The 16,959-nt window shown below is 43.2% G+C and overlaps 2 protein-coding genes across 2 annotated transcripts; one reads left to right on the top strand and one right to left on the bottom strand.

The window, feature by feature from the left end:
• Positions 1–5,342: 5,342 nt before the first annotated feature.
• On the top strand, positions 5,343–12,776 carry LOC136451560 (protein GET4-like). The gene is made up of 12 exons (XM_066452258.1): positions 5,343–5,578; positions 6,461–6,540; positions 7,121–7,199; positions 7,792–7,873; positions 8,270–8,426; positions 8,927–9,017; positions 9,166–9,249; positions 9,318–9,364; positions 9,864–9,992; positions 11,728–11,812; positions 12,104–12,184; positions 12,396–12,776. Exons 1-12 carry the CDS (start codon positions 5,513–5,515, stop codon positions 12,399–12,401), a joined length of 987 nt encoding a protein of 328 aa, XP_066308355.1. The 5' UTR covers positions 5,343–5,512; the 3' UTR covers positions 12,402–12,776.
• Positions 12,777–13,683: 907 nt separating this feature from the next.
• Positions 13,684–15,084, bottom strand: LOC136451559 (annexin-like protein RJ4). Its single transcript, XM_066452257.1, has 5 exons — positions 14,985–15,084; positions 14,763–14,908; positions 14,454–14,672; positions 14,010–14,324; positions 13,684–13,887 (listed from the first exon to the last, which is right to left on the bottom strand). Exons 1-5 carry the CDS (start codon positions 15,058–15,060, stop codon positions 13,684–13,686), a joined length of 960 nt encoding a protein of 319 aa, XP_066308354.1. The 5' UTR covers positions 15,061–15,084.
• Between the last annotated feature and the right edge of the window lie 1,875 nt (positions 15,085–16,959).

Below are 16,959 nucleotides of genomic sequence, written 5' to 3'. Positions count from 1 at the left end.
CTTTGCTGGGAAGCCAGTCCATGAGGGACCCCGGGTTTATGAACCCGACAGAGGGAGTACAAATTTAGTGTTTGGAAGAATGAAACCCACTACCTCATAAACATGTCATCACTATCGGGTCAGAAGCCCCTATCACTACCGGAATTTCATCCGGTAGAGGATAATCGGCAGTGATGGGAGTGTTACAACCATAGAAGAAGAGAACATTGTTAGCATTGTGTGTTTGATCGAATCGTCATGAGAATGACTTATTATAATTACTAGCAAATATGTCCGTACATTGCAACGGAATCCGATATGTCTTGGAATCGTACTTCATACTATTATTGGATGCGTTGTTCTTCGTATGAGCACGTATCATGAGTTAGATCACATATAGAACACAAAGGGCGTAAAAATTCTGGTTTATTGGCCACCATTGAGTCAGATCACATATGGAACACATAGGGCGTAAAAATAATTATGTGTTCCATCATTGATTTGGAACACATAGAGCGTGTTTGGTAGCAGGGATCTAGAAGTAGAAATGTTTTGGATCTATATTTTTTTTTAAATGTTTCTAGATGAATCAAAATCACTTTATGCTACCGTTTGACTGGTAGACTGAATTCAAAAAAAAATTTTTTATAAAAATCATATAATTGAAGACATGGTTCAAAAAAATCTAGAACTTTTTATGCGCAAAGAACAACTTATATACAATCCATAACTTGTTGCACTTAAAAATGGTTAACTCAAAAAAATCACTAATGTATAGGAGAGGCGGAAACGGAACAGGGAGAAATCACGATCCAGCGGTTTTGAGCTCTGACGAAAGAAAAGTGTATCATTCTGGCTCTGATTCCCACGTCCCTCAAACAGGCTAGTGGCACTGATTCAGATGAGAAACGGAACCGATTTTTCTATCTGAGCACACCCTCGGATGGCATTGTTGTTTTCTAGTGAACGAAACTCCAACAAAACCTATATCGAGAGCTCACAGTTTTACTTATATAGGTTTGATTGGTTGCTTGGATTAGCCTTTGCCTGTATTAGGCCTTGTGCAGCATAGCCAAAGCCAGTGTAAGCACAGACAAGTCACATTTGATAAAATTGTGTTTCGTTGTTTACATTTTAGAGGATGTAGTCATCTCTATATTCTAGTTGAGATCTTATGTTTCTATTAGAGGTATGTGAGTTAGAGAATATCTCATTTTTGTGTGTCCATCGGCTTGTGCAAAGCTACATTATCTAATACGACCAAATCAGACGTACTAGCTAATACTTTACTGAATCTGGTTTGAGCAATGTACAAACCTGCATAAGTGCCTATGCATGTAACCAAGTATGAGCAAACAGCAAACTGCACTACACAAGCAAGCAGCCTGGGTACAGGCTAATGTAGGCAACCAATCGGACCTTGTGGGCATGTTTGGTTGGGTGGCTAAGCAGCTATCAAGCTTATCTAGTGCAAGGTCTGTCTCTTTGGTTACCCGGCCTAGCACCTAATGAAGCCATGCCAAGTAATGCAAGGGAGGCCTGCTGCCCAGGCTTAAGCTAGCACGCAACAGATAGACGGTAGTAGCTAAGCCAGGCCCGACCTACACAAGTGTCATGACTCCACTCACCTCCCTCTCAGCACAACAACCTCTTACCCCTGCTCGACTCTATCACTGCCGTCGTTGCTGCTAGCGCTACTCTTGCCGTCGGTAGGAGCTTCTAGCCATGAAACCTTTCCTGCATAGGAATGAAGCTGGCCGGATCCAGGGACAGAGGCCTCGGCACTCAAGTCATCTGCATCTGCTCCTCTACGTCGACGCGGCTAAGGAGGCGTGGGGCTTGGTGGGTGCACTAGCCGCGATCCACGTCCCCACCGATGTCATCATCTTTGCCGCCAGCACCATGATGCGTGAGAGGCTATGGAGAGAAGGGTGAGCTCAGGAGGCCAAAAGTGGAGGAGAGGGTGAGGGAGGGGACGCATAGGGCGTCGTGGGTGGCCGCAAGAACCGGCACAAGCTGCAATCCACCTCCCTGCCATCATCGTCATCTTTGTCGCCGGCACCATGAGGCGAAGGAGGCCACAAGGGGAGGGGAGAAGAGGGTCAGGAGGGGGATGGACAATGAGCTTGGGAGTTCAGAAGGGGAGTCAATGGCGGCAAAGGAGGAGGGGCGTGGGCGGCGAGCTTGAGAGGACAAAAGGGGATCCAAGATGAGCATGAGACAAAAGGGGAGGGGATCCATGGGCGGCGAGGGTGGAGGTGTGTTGGTGGTGGTTAATGAGAAAATTGAAAGTTCAGCATTGTCAAACGTGGACTTGCTCGGATGCCATCCCGCAAAATGGGATTTGCCCGAATGCTACTATGAAACCATGGCTACACTGTATAATACATTTTCTCTATTATCTTTTCTAGTAAATCATTTTTTCCTCAAAACTATACCTATTGTGACCATTATGCCCATGTGCTCAATCCTTCATCAACCCTCCCCTTGCTCTATCGGTTATCTTAATGGAGAAAAAAAGGAGCGACCACCTCATGCCGCCGCCGTCTCCTCCCTGTGCCCACTGTGTCCTCAACTTTGTTGCCTCCCACTCTCCCAGTGTCCATCGCACGCCCCTACCTCCAACACACAGGCGCCCCCAACCCGGTTTCCATGTGATGAGGACATGACCTCCATGCATCCAACCATGCTTGGAGAATCACATAGAGGCCGAGGACATCAGCAAGGGTGTCCAAAACGAGAAGGAGGTCCAAAGCTTATCTGGTTCGAGTCGCCAAGGTGGAGGCCCAAATCAAGTTTGAGTCCACCTCAGAATCTAGGAGCAGTCCCGAGTAAAATCAACGCCCAGGGCGCATACGGATTCCATTTTTTATGATCCACGTATGCTTGGAAAGATAATTTGATAACATAACAAATGGCTTTGGTTTCACATCAAAACTCATTCGGAGTCGACGGGAATCATCGAAACAAGTCAGCGTCCAAAATCTGTCAGGGTGCTGCAACACCGTCTTTTCGTCCGTTGGGACGTGTATCATCTTAGAGCCCATTAGTGGGCATGTCCAGGGGGTGATGCCCAAGACTCTATAATTAGCCGCGCCGCTCTTGTTAGGGTTTGGTTCTGTTGCGTTCTTGTTTTCCACGTGAAACAGACATTGTTTGCTACAACCGTATCACCAAGATCATTTGCTGTTAAAACAGGGCCCCTATTCTTGATCTTGTTCGCCTGTAGCGATTAGTCCTTTCGAATAAAGACTTGAACTCCTTCTTAGATTCATAAGCTTTATATTTGTTTGCAATTTTAGATTACGTTTATCCGTTCTTGCTTGTGTTATCGATTCGCTTGTAGGAAAGCCTTCTCGGTGAGGTCAATCGCGTTGCGCGTGGTTGATAACCAACGGAGCAGTGGTGTAGCGGCTGTGGGGGTCCGAATCAGTCTTGGTTCGAAGCCTAGATCGTGAACGTCGAGTCTACACCAATCGACGCTATCATAGCTATCGGAAGATCAGACCTTGTCTACATCACCACACTCACGCCTCTACGTCTCCCAACTCCATCTGACTGTCCAGGAGTAGGGAGCAAGGTCAGCAACTCCTGTCAAGGTGCATCCTAGATCTAGAATGCGCCTAGACCTAGAATGCGGCAGCGACAATGAGTAGGTAGGTCAAAGGCGTTGAGTAGCAGAGAAAACGGAGGCTGCATTGGGCGGGAGAACAAAGAGAAGGTAGAGGAAGAGAGACTTACATTTGCCTGTATCGATTGAGCCTAGGGGCATCATGGTCACGATAGGTCCAGTTTTTAGAAAAATATGGTTTAATGAAAAAGAAAATGGAGAAAAGGCATTATAGCGTGTAGCCACGGTTTCATAATAGTGTTCAGGCGAACCCTATTTGCAGGATGGCATTCGAGCGCAGCCCACATTTGATAATGGTGAACTTCCAATTTTCTCGTGGTTGATAGGTAAGTCCACCTACATCTAGTTTGACTATTTTTCTACTTCCCAAAATGCTTTTGCGTGCTTCGTATCTCATATGACCTAGATTTACAATCCGTGTTCATACAAGTTAAAACAACTTGTGTCAGTAATGGTATTGAGTCTAGTTCCATGCACGGACATATTTGTCAATTTATGTATGTTATATATGCGCTACATATTATGCGCACATAGTAAAAAAAATGAGTTATTTGAATCCGTGGCATTACAATTTTCGTGTTTATGAGGTATGCCATTATCGTTCACCTATTTGGAAACTTGTCATCACAATTGTCTCTATACCCGATTCATGCCATTTCCTACGCTTGAAACGACAATGGACCCACTTGCAGATCGTTGCAAAATACCCCTCTGACTACCCTCTCCCCACTCAAAGACATACGGGCCCACATAGTCATCCCCTTCCTCTCACCGTCTTCTCGGTGGCAGTGACAACATCTTCCCATGAGCAAGCGCCTACGACCCCGCGATGAGGGCACACACGACAGTGGCCGCAAAGTCACCACCGTCGGCCAAGGCCCTGCAACCGATGATGAAGCCAGATCGAACGACCGAGCCCTGCGAATTTGGGAGACCGAAGATGGCTCACTTGACGCTGTTGATGGAGCCAAACGCCGCCTTGCGCGCGTCGTCAGTATCTGCGGCGAGGTCCATCGTCTTCAACAGTGCTTCAGCCATGGCACCATTGAACTGCTTGGAGAAGCAAGAGCTCTACTTCCATGGGGCGGTGTTGCCGAGCTACTAGCATGACTATATATTTAGATTACCGTTGAACTGCTTGAAGCGGGTTAGAGGAAGGCGATGACTGTGGGGCCCACATGCCATTGAGTGGGGAGAGGGTAGTAGGAGTATTTTAGATGATATGAAAATACAATGATCTGAAAATAGGCCCAGTGTCGTTTCAAGTGTAGAAAATAGCATGGATTAGGTATAGGGACTATTGTAATGGCAAGTTTCTAAAATAGATGAATAGTAATAATATATCTTATTAGAAGCACGAAAATTGTAATGGCATGATCCATTAATCCCAAAAAAAAATCGTGGAACCGGTCAATTTCATCACATGATCCCTCCATCCCAAGGCCAAAATAGTTGACGTTGATTTTATTTCTCTCTATCTCTCTTCTTCTTGTTGCATGACATGTTTTTACTTTTCTTTAATTCTCGTGTCCAAACCTAAAACGTTCTTTATTTTAGGATGATTTTTCTTAATTTCCATGTCCAAACCTAAAACGTGTGCGACGGAGAGAGTAATAGAGTTACAGTTTAAGTTGTCCTTGTGCTAAGAAATAAATCGAAAAATACGTGGATTTCCCTAAACTAAAGGGCTCGGGATTCGGGAACCAAAACGGAGAGACGATCGCTTTAGGATTCGCGCGAGCACGATCAGCGCCCACCCACCAAGAGCCAGGCCACGCACGCCGTCTCTTACCCCAGAGGCGATTCCTTTACCGACGCGGCGACTCCGATCACCCACACCCACCACCGCTGCCCGCCGTCCTCCTCTCACCGCCGGCGCCGGGGCTAGCCCGTCGGGGAGCCATGTCGCGGTCCTTGAGCATGAGGGGGAGCATGAGGTCGCGCCGCGACCTGCCTCCTCCCGAGAAGGTGAGGGATCCCCTCTCCCCGTTCATCCCTTCCCTTCCTATGGCTTCTGCTCGGGCCCCGCGGGTGAGGTGAGCGCGTTCGCATTAATGTGAGCGTTCGTGTCTTTCGGGCGTGTGCGAGATGGGCGAGTTGGATCTCGGGGAACCAACGTCTGCGCCTCCGGGGCATCGCCTCTCATGGCCAATTTGTTGGAACTAGGGTTGCTGAAGACCTCCAATGCACGGTGACGCGGGCACGCATTCGAGAGGAAAAAAATTCAATAATGATGCTGAGTTTCACTTGGTTGAATCTAGTTGTCTGCACAAGGGATACTGCACACTTTTCTCAATCAATTAAAAAAAAGGAAACAACGAGTAGTCCTGTATATAATAATAAGATCCCAACGTTGATGCTTTTATCACCAGAATTACCATATCATCGCAACCTAACAACCATATTTGATTATTTCTCTTCCCCAAGCTTGGCGCCATTTACTCGAACAAAACTAAGCACAATTTTTACCTCGAAACCAGAATTCTTTTATGCAATTTCCTGTATAAACTCTGAAAGTTTCTTTAATATTACTTTTTCAGTTCTCTTGTGAAATTTCTGTTGCTACAGAAAGCAGTCATTATCCGTTAAGAGGGTAGAAGCATTTTGAAAAACAATTCAATGATGTGAATATTCATGAGTAGCTTGTGTGTTTCGACTTTCGACTAATGAAAAGTGAATGGATTTAGCAACAAAACCTTGCCCTATCTGCTCTAAAGTATTTCACTGCACCCTTTTAGCATTAGCTGTTATGTGAGCTTGTGTTTCCTTGGCAGCATTAAGTTGTATTTTAGGCACATGTCCTGTAGAATTTTACTCAATATATTAATAATTGTGAATTATGTTTCTCAGACAATTGAAAGGCTTGAGAGTATGGTGGCTGGAGGAAATTTCTATGAAGCTCAACAAATGTACAAGTCAACCAGTGCAAGGTACTATGTATATTATGTAACTTAATAACAAATGGTTGGCTCTCTTTGTTCCTCTTGTTGCACAATTTCAACAACCTTATGTTTCAGTCTATTTAAGAGTTTCTTAGTACATGATGGAGATCAACCTTACACACCATTATTAAAGTTGACTCCATGAGCAAAAGCTGAATCGGTTTGTTATTTGTTATTAGTTTGGCTCATATAGCATCTTAAAGGTACTCATGTCAGGGCATACCTATAGAACATTTCAAGTAAAAGAAAGAACAAAAACCTTGCATTGTGGACAAATGTTATTCACACATGAAATGCCCATGTTTCTTAAGCCAGAAGGATAGTGCAGATTAGGTTGGGTAATTTAGGAAAGAATTTTATTTGAAGGTGTTTATGTAATTTGATTCAACAGGGTGCGAAACATTACGGTTTTCAAGGATCAAAATGTATCATATAATTAGAAAAATAAATAGCCGAAAATGATGCGTAAATTTTACCAGAATTAGCCAAGGGAGAATGTAGTCTCAGGGATCACAATATACCAACACTTAGTAGATCATCTTAACTTGTTTTGACACATCTTGTGTAGATATATTACTGCTCAGAAGTATTCAGAAGCCTTGGACATCCTTCAATCAGGCGCTTTGGTACAATTGAAGCATGGGCAGGTTACTTTCTTGTGATAGTGCAAGTTAACAAATATTGTTAGCAGCTGATGTCATCCATCAATTTATACCAAGAATATTGATTGATTTGATCTCATTACGAGTTTTCCTAATTTTTATGTAGGAGTTACCCAACTGCACAATTTTCTTCAACTTTTTCCCATTTAGGGGATGCAGAATCAAAAAGGAAAAAGAACAGCTTAAGCTAGATTATTTTATGCATGCAGTTTCTTCCTCTGCGGCAAGCCGTTAATGTTTCCTGTGTTTATTTTTCCTTCTTTTTTTGCACTCCCGAAATAATTTATAAAACAGACTCTACAAATGCCCATTCCATTTTGCTCTTTAATTGGAAACAGATGTTATTGTAGCATAGGCTACCTTGCTGTACTATAGCGAGGTGCTTTGGATTTTCAGGATAAATGGTAGAGCACTAGTTTTGCTGTTAACTGCTTATGTACTTGTGTCAACCTAAACTGCATTTGGACCCAATCCATGGTAGAAGCCACATTGCAGCAGCATGTAGAACTTTGAAATCCTTCATTTTCCTTACTGGTAAAAGATTCCGTTGTGTTTATATTATTATCAACAATTCCAGGTTACCTGTGGTGGTGAACTTGCTGTCCTCTTTGTTGACACCCTCATCACAGGAGAGCTTGCATATAGTGAACAAAATTTTGGTCAGTTTTTTTCTTTTATAAAGAAGCACAATACATAAGTTCCTTCTACTGATCATCCCAATATTTCCTATTGTTTCAGTTTGTTTTTCCTTCAATTATCTAGCCAATCCATTTGTACAGTATATCATTTTTTTGTTACTCCTAGCTTCGTGCAAAATATTGAAGAGCCTAAAATATTGTTGAAAGCAGTGACCCTTGTCCTCTAGTGCCAAATTTGATTTTAGCATATTTAGTTCTCTTTTTTTTTCTCTCTTTACATACAGAAAATTTTGTTGGTCCTCTTATGGTTCTGCATGAACTGAATAAAACAATCCCCTTCTAGTAAATTGATGCATGCAATAAATTCGGTTGATAGATATCACGTTTTGTGATAGTAACTATATTGTGTCACATTAGATCGTATCAGAAAGATATATGAGGCATTCCCAAGGATAACTGTTCCACATTTCCTTGGAGATGACTATGATGATGAAGGGCATCAATTATCTGAAGCTATTTCTGCTGCCAAAGTGCGTGCAGAGAGTTGTTCATCATTCCTGAAAGCTGCGATCAGGTAGGGTTACACAAATTTTATTCAATGCATGTAACAGTAAACAAATGTTTGCCATTAAAGCATCAAATTGTTTCCAAACTTATGTGCATAACCTAGCAGATAACATGAATGAGTTATTGGGATTATAGTGATAGGGTAATGCATGGTTCTGACTCATTTGCTCTCGTTTTATATGAAAATTCAGAATCATCTGACTGGTTAAGTCAAAAGGTAAAGAACAAAGATAATTTTCCATAATATTGCTCTCATTTCACATGTTTTATTGAGACTTTCAATAGTTGATCTTGATGTTATGGTTTCTAGAGTTGGTCATGCTGTTATTTCAAGATGAAATATTGAAATGTGGCTTATGCTAAAATATTGTGTGGTTTTGACACTGCAATACGAATTACGATTGTTATTTCCATTCTTACTCTGTTATTGAGCTTTATGATGGTTCTCCCTCTTATCAAGGTGCTGTCTTCATACGACACTAATAATGTGTCATTTATTTTTTTAAGGTGGTCTGCTGAGTTTGGAACATCAAGAAATGGTTCTCCTGAGCTGCATGTTATGTTAGCAGAATACATATATTCAGAATCTCCAGAGACGGTAACTTGCTATAATTCATTGGCTGATAAGAATGTGTATGTCTTCTATATTGAAGCTTCAGTTTTTTTTATGAGTCACTGCTGTTGCTATAGTTTAGTGCTTTTGTGATTTTGCTCCAAGGTTTAATGTTTAGTACCTTTGACTGCAGGACATGACTAAAGTCTCAAGTCATTTTGTACACGGAAATGATCCAAAAAAGTTCGCTTCTATGCTGGTGAACTTTATGGGCAAGGTAGCGGTTTTGTTCTTAAATAAGTTTACATAGTGTGATAATCTAATCCTTTTTGTTGTGATATGCAGTGTTACCCTGGTGAAGATGATACTGCAATTGCACGTGGGGTTCTAATGTAAGATATCCTTCCATAATTTTTTCTTGGGATCGGGAGGATGTCCTTTCCATGTATGAGTGCAGATCTTCAGTGTATTGCAATGCAGGAAAGGTCTGGTTTCTGTTATATTTGCAGTGTTATTAGGTAGAGGTTAGCAAGACCATAATTAGAAACTGAACCTAGTTCGGTGGGAGTTGTGGGTGTACACTCCCTGCTTGAATTTGGCTGCCAATTTTTTATATTTATACAATGATACCTAGTTCTTCATAGGTTGGTTGAGTTTTCTTTAATTAATCGGTACATGATTAACAACAACTACCTAGGTTATATTGTCTCGAATAAATATCCTGACATGTGATCCACAAATTCCCTTTGGCCTATGCCGAATGCAGAGAGTAGCATACTTCAGAGTAAACTAGACGGTTTCATTGGTGGGATACAAGTATATGTTATGATATTATTGTTGGGTAGAGAATAAGAGATATTCTGTTTCCTGACATAATATTCATTCCTTAAGGTACCTATCTCAAGGGAACCTGAGAGATGCGAATTTACTTATGGATGAGATGAAGGAACAACTAAAATCTGCTAACTCGGATTTTCCCAAAACAGACTTGATTCAGTTCATCAAGTATCTTTTACCCACGTAAGTTTGTCCCCTATTCTTTCCTGATCTTTTATCAACGTAAGAATGTTCTCTCTTTCAGACTGGACAAATTGTTGCAGGAAAAGTGTTGCAGTTTTGGATGAATAGTTTTGAATTGTCAACTGCAAAATGAGTAGATTGCCTAATTTTGTGTGATCTTCCGACCTAAGATTCATGTCTTGCTCTTAATGAGTTGATTTAAAACAATTAGTAACAATTTAACTGATACGTTGATGTCCTGGTCCCTTCAAGAAAAAAACTAATTAAGGAGTGTGGATTCATATATGTTTCTTGTGAATAGTTATGATCAAAGGCAAATTTTGTTTTTATTTTGATGTGTCTAAGACCATGAAGTAAGTTAATACGCCAATTGGACAGGTGTAGTGCCTCTTTCTTTTGTTTTAGAATAGTTTCACTTCTCTCTTGACAACTTCATGGTGAGGTTTGGTTATTTTTTCATTTTTTGGTTTAGTTCAAGCTGTTAGGTTTGTTTATTGATTTGCTACCGTGTCATGCTATGCTTTCTGAAGCTTATAATAGTATTGCAGGAATTATATTTGAATGCCAGTATCACAAATCACTGATATCATGTTTTATTTTTTGCTCTCTTCTGTGGTATGTTGCCCCGTGTTAAGAGATCAATAATTTGTTGATGTCCCAGGGTTCAGGGAAGGGATCATCCTCTTTAGCCAAAATATAGTTAAGCCAACATATTGCTGTGGTTCAAAAATCATCACACAATCATGTATGCAGTACACAAGCTAAATAAACCTGCAAAAATTCAATCTCAAATTCATTTTTCATGTCGACATTCAAAAAAACATGTGTTTAAAAGGCGAAATACAGTAGGGAAGCCGCTATGTGCATTTTATTTAAAAGGCAGAACCAAAGTTGCAGAAAAAGAAAGATAAAACCTGTGTTTTAAGGCAAAAAAACACAGGACAAAATTCATCTTCCAGAGTATTAGTATTGCCAGGAAACGATGGGTAGTGAATTCCAAAATATTTGAAAAACACTACTGTCATCACGTGATGAACAGTGCCAGATTGACTGCTCTTCTATTTTGATTCTTGACAACTAGGATGAATTTGAAACTGAATTGTTGTAGCTATACTTAACTTTATGTGCACTACATACAATATTCCTTTGATGAATTTTTGAAGTATTGCTGCATGATGAATTCCACTAATGGGGATGCTCACGCCCCTGGATACAAAATCTGCACTATTAAGATATTCGCTAGGTATTTTCTTTATAACAAACTGGTACTGCACTTTGAACATATAGAAAAAAACTCGACCTGCGAGAGGTCAAGACCGCCCCCTGGGTATTGTGCTTAAGAAGGTCTTCTCACACAAATCGAGAAAATCCCTGGACCCCTGCCCCATCCATACACACGGAACCGTAACCTGTGAGTGGGCCGGCTCTTGACCTGTGCCTTCACAAGACTACGCTACCTTTCCTGGGACAGACGAGGGTTTTTTTTTTAACCACAGCCTGAAATTCGCTCCCACGAGGAGTCGATTCCAGGACCCGAGGAGTGCCACTGAGGTTCTCTAACCAGATGGACTAGAGGCCCGTTGGCCACTTTGAACATATTAATGTCACCATATATGTTTTAAATGATCTTAATGGAACATTTCAAGTTGTTTCAAATTCTGACAATTTATATGTCATGGAATATATTATTTGTTTCCAGCACTCTAGCATTTGTAACATTTGACACTGTTTACAGGCTTGAGAGAGATGCTTACCCTCTTTTTAGGACACTTCGACAGAAGTATAAGACAAGTACAGATCGTGACCCTGTGTTTCAGGAGGTAGTGCCATTTCTCAAATATTTTGTTGCTCGTTAAGAATATCTGTTCAGCATCACATGTCATCTTTTACAACTGTAGCCATGAATTTGACAGGAACCAGGATATAATAGTTTAAAAAACTGGAAAAATATTGGTAATAATGTGCTTATGTAAAAGATTATTTTGGATCCTGTAGGAATCTGTTGAAAGTTAGCTGTATTTCTGGAACTAACTTGCTATCATAGTATCATGTCAAACTAGAAAATTTGCAAACTTTGGCAGCTTATGAGATTGCATGGTTGCATTTTGCAGTTACTGGACGAAATAGCTGCAAAATTTTACAATATACAGCGCCAGAACCCTTTAGAAGGACTTTTCAGCGAAATGTTCAAGGTAAGCCTTATCTTGTCTTGCCATAATTCTGCAGCCTGCAGGCACCAGCTGGTTTTAGCAAATTTTCTAGTTGGGGTGTGGCACCAGCTAGGCATCAGTAAATCTATTTAAAGCATCAAATTCCTTGGTTTGTGGAGGCCACAGGATGATAACGCCTGATTTGAGGTCCAAGACTCCAAGATTTACTGATGTTATCCTCTACATTCTGCAGATATAATACCTGAGAAAAGAATTTTATGTCCATGCTTTGATCTAAACCATTGGCTGAAATAATACAATTGCTGCCACGGCAGCTCATGATCAACAAAGGTGCTTGCTCAACTATGAATGTCCAAGGCCATACATTTAGCATCAGACTGCATGAAGATATATTACTTAGCTCTGCAGCAAAATCGTTGATTAGTCTCAGATTGTTACTGAGCATGTGTAATTGAATTTTTTTTTCCTATTACTTGTTTCACTTTGTTGTCCTTGCCCTGTTCACTTTTGGAGATGTATCTTTTGTAACCCACAGATCAAAATGATAACCTATTTATATTCCTTGATTTTAATATATGGTGTTATCAGTAAAATTAATTGAATCCTTCATCATTAGGAGGAAGAGCACTTAGATACATAGCTTTTGCTCTCTCGGTCTCTCTTGTGTAAGACACTTGGATCCTTGCTCTTGCGCAAAGGCAAAACGTTTTGACTTTTCTATATACGTAGCTTTTGCTATCCACTTAAATATATACTATGTTTATAGAGTGTATCTATAAAAGCATGAAACCATACAATATTTTTTTATTGACATTATGCTAAGTTTATTTTGCATGCATTTCAATTCAAACTTTTAACATTGTATAGCATTAAACTAAAACTATAAAAAATGTTGATAGGAGCTTCAGCTCTGTGTTGGGCAATACGATGGTCAATCAGAATGAGCTAGTTTTTGACAGATGTAAGCAAAATCTTATTTACATGTACTATTCAGGGACGCATAGGTTTGGGACCAAAAGGAGACGGTGACTTCTTGATATGACGATGGTTAGAGTCAACACAATGACAGTATTGTAATAATCACGACTATGCATATCTTTCCATTATTAAAAAAAAGGCAATGTATGTTACATCCCGACAAAGAGCTTATCCGGTGCAAGATGAAATGACACATTGGTTTTGACTTTGGGCTCTGTTGCAATGAAATGATGACGATCAAATTAAGACCATAATTGTGTTCTAAAGGGGGGCCTAATTAAAGGAGATGGTATATATATATATATAGTTTTTGTTGTTATTGCCTTCACTTGTTACATTTTATATTACTCCAAACTAATAAATATATAAGGTAGTACTGAAAACGCACACTGTAACTGTACCACGCCCCTGCATCATCTCACTGTCTAATTAAACAGCTACTAAGACCGTTATTTTGTTTCGTAATATAATCGACGAGATATTATGGCCGTCGACCGATGGATCATGCATTAGCATTATATTATATATATGTATACTGCTGTTTAGCTTCCAAGAAGAGCCAGCAGGAAGCTCCTGTAGTCCCCCGAGGTTTCCTGGGCGATGGCCTGTTCCAAGGTGCACGACGCCCTCTTCTGGAACGCGGCGCAGATGGCCCCCATGTCGTCCTTCTCCGCGTGCATCACCACCACCCTCGTCAGGCTATCCTCGTCGGTCCCTGCAGACTCGCGCGTCGCGTTCCTCAGCACCTGCGTGCGTGCCTAATCCATCTCAGAATCGATCTTTTCAGCCAACACATACAACGGCAACAATAATCAGTTCCGTTCAGTTCAACAACGACGACGATCATCGTCGACGACCACCGCCTCACCTTGGCGAAGTACTTGCTGGGATCCGCAACGCACCGCACCGCCGTCCGCAGCGCGCGGGGGCACCCCGTGGGGTCGTCCCCACGCGGCAGCGCCTTGGTGACGCTGCCGCGGTGCTCGTCCTTGAAGCAGCCGAACGTGGCCCTGAGCTGCGCCTTGCTCCTGGTGCCCACCACCCTGATGAGCTCCTCGTGACCCCCCGCTGCCGCGGCGCGCCGCACAGCCTCGTGCACGATCTTCGCCTCTGATCGCGCTAGCTCCATGTCCACGTTGTCGTCGCCGTCGTACCTGTACGTGCTCACCAGCGCGAGCAGAAGCTGAACGAAGGTGACGTACGTACGAGGACAGGTTAGGTAGCTAGCCGGCCGGCACGACAAGGAGTGTCGTCGTCAAGGATGCTGGATGCATGGTGAACAAGTAAGCGAACTGCAGCTAGCTGCACGTACACTGCGAAGGTTGCCCGTGGCACGAGCGGCGACGTCTTCTTCCAGGGAGCGCCTGTACAGGGCATGGTATGCCTTCTTGACGGCCACGAGCTCCGCGGACGAGTTGGTGCACGCGACCTCCACGATCACCGGGTACTCCTCCTGTATGCATTCCGTTGCGGCGTTCGCCATCACAGCCTGCCTCTCGGCGGGGTCAAACATCCAGTGGTACACTGCTCTCTGCAAACGCATTAGCGGTCAGGCGAACTGAACTGACAAAAAATAAGCTCATCGGAGCAGGAGGGCAAATGCATGCACACTAATCTGAACCTCAAAATCGCCGGAGAGCTCTGACTGCAGGCGCTGGATTAGGCTCTCGCTGTACTTGTGTTCGTACTCCAGCGCGATCTGCTTCCTCTGGGTCGCGTCGCGGTGAGCTAAGATGGATATCACCGCCTGCTCGTCGGTGCCCCATCCTGAATGAACCACAAAAATTTGAGCATGTTACGCGCGCTACAGTCAGAAAGATCAGGATTCAGGAGCAGCAGTAACCTTGGAACGCCTTCAAGAGAGCCGCGGCATCTTCAGCAGGAGAAGGGACAACTCGAGGAACAGTAATTATTGCCATTTTTTCCCCCCACGATATGATGCTCTTTCCTTTCTCTCCAGATTGGTTTGTTAATCACCCCAACCTCCGGGTATTTATGGAGATGATATCTGACCGTTTGCTAGTGGGCATTGAATTGAAACCTTCAACAAATCGCATGTTAATATTCCAACTTTACTTCGTTTCTTCCAGTTAGTTTTAACTATGGTGAGTTTCAAAATTTGATGCCTGTGGGTTTCAAAATTTAATGCCTCATTAAACAAATATAAATCCTTCCGGCGTCTTTTCGAAGGAAACCGAAACTCCTTACAGATGGAACCAATGTTTTCAAGTCGTCTAGTCAACTCTAATTGCCATGGGACCGACCAGACGATTAGTCGCGATTAGTCGTCGACTAGGACGACCAGTCGAGTCTGGTCTGGGCAGTGGGCACACCTACCATCATTGGAGGAAGAGCTCATTTTCGTGAGCTAGGGGGGAGCAGAGGCGCAGAGCCAGGGAAGAGCTTCACCAAGGGGCGTGCTGGCTGGGGAAGAGAAGCAGAGAAGAGAGAAAGAGCAGAGCAGCAGCAGCCGTCACGCACAGGAGCAAAGAAGAGAAAGACCAGAGCAGCAGCAGCCGTCACGCACAGGAGAGGAGAAGAGAGAGAGAGAGCAGAGCAGCAGCAATCGTCACGCACCGGAGAGAATAAGAGATGGGAACCCTGGAGACTTGGCCTCATGTATATATATTACAGACCCTAGTGAGCCAAATTGGCAGCCCAACTACTCACCTGGAAGCCTAGTCAGGCAAGCCCAAAGAAGGCAATGCCCAGCCTGGTCGTGCAGCCCCCTGGTCGGACGACTAATCATTAGTCGTCGACTAGTCGGACGACCAGGTTTCTAGTCGAGCTAATCGAGTCGAAGTCTCTAATCGAGGTCATGGTACCGACCAGACCGACTAATCGCGATTAATCAGACGACTTGAAAACATTGGATGGAACAATTAGTTCTGACCTCCAGTTCTTCAGACTAGTGTTGTATTATCAGTAATGAATTCTTGATCATAGATGAACTGAATCCTCCTCGCTTATGTAATATTCTGATGTTGTAATGAGCTGATGCACTGCGGCAGCGCACATGCATGAATTTGATCAAAGTTGGGTGAAGTCAGCAATCTGCGACAGACAGCAACGATGATGCACCGAACCGAAGTAAAATAAAAATTTCTCTTTTTTTAGCAAGTATAAAATAAAATTTCTGAATTTTTTTTGAGCAACAAATAAAATTTCTGAATATGTGATCTTGAACTAAGGTGGGCCGTACCGAACCGACCGGGCCGAGCTTCACCGTGCCGAGCAACGCAACAGCGACGACGACGAGGCCTTGCGATCGATGCGTGCCCATCAACCGCCAAAGCCGTGGTAGGAAAAAGGCCAGGGTTTTCAAAAAAAAAAAAAAAGAGGAAAAAACCCAGCGCGCACGACAACTTTCAGCGGCACACCGCGCCTGACGTTGGCAGCCCAGCCACCTGCTGCCGTCCTCCCCCCACCAGTCCCTCGTAACGGCGCGTGACTCTCGCTGTCTGGCACTTGGCACCAAGCGTGAAATTTTCGTATTTTGGTCTCTCTTAAAAACAATTTTTAGAAAAATACCTACGTCAAAATATTTTCTGAAAATAGACCATTTTTAGGCGTCTTAGCACATAACGCCGAGATATGAGGCTCAGCGTCGTGTCACTCGACGCCAAGGTATTGCCACGTCACGGACGACCGGGGTCGTCGTCGACACGGTGGCGCGTGGGTCCGAGATGTCGGCGTCGTGTCCACCGACGCCAAGTGCCCAACCTCGGTGCGGTTGGACTGCGCGCCGAGCTACTGCCCCATCCGAAGCGCGGCCTAGGCGGCCCAACAAAGCACGGTGGCCCAGAAGCTCGGCGTTG

Source organism: Miscanthus floridulus, chromosome 5, assembly GCF_019320115.1.
Source record: "Miscanthus floridulus cultivar M001 chromosome 5, ASM1932011v1, whole genome shotgun sequence".
Classification (NCBI taxonomy): Eukaryota; Viridiplantae; Streptophyta; class Magnoliopsida; order Poales; family Poaceae; genus Miscanthus; species Miscanthus floridulus.
Note: the sequence above shows the minus strand (reverse complement) of the source record. Positions and strands in the feature narration are given on the sequence as shown.

Coding starts and splice junctions, on each gene's coding strand:
- LOC136451560 (XM_066452258.1), top strand. CDS start 5,513: ATGTCGCGGTCCTTGAGCATGAGGGGGAGCATGAGGTCGCGCCGCGAC. Junction 9,993..11,727: donor ATCAAGTATCTTTTACCCAC/GTAAGTTTGTCC, acceptor CACTGTTTACAG/GCTTGAGAGAGATGCTTACC. Junction 11,813..12,103: donor GTGACCCTGTGTTTCAGGAG/GTAGTGCCATTT, acceptor TGCATTTTGCAG/TTACTGGACGAAATAGCTGC.
- LOC136451559 (XM_066452257.1), bottom strand. CDS start 15,060: ATGGCAATAATTACTGTTCCTCGAGTTGTCCCTTCTCCTGCTGAAGAT. Junction 14,909..14,984: donor TCTCTTGAAGGCGTTCCAAG/GTTACTGCTGCT, acceptor TGGTTCATTCAG/GATGGGGCACCGACGAGCAG. Junction 14,673..14,762: donor AGCTCTCCGGCGATTTTGAG/GTTCAGATTAGT, acceptor ATGCGTTTGCAG/AGAGCAGTGTACCACTGGAT.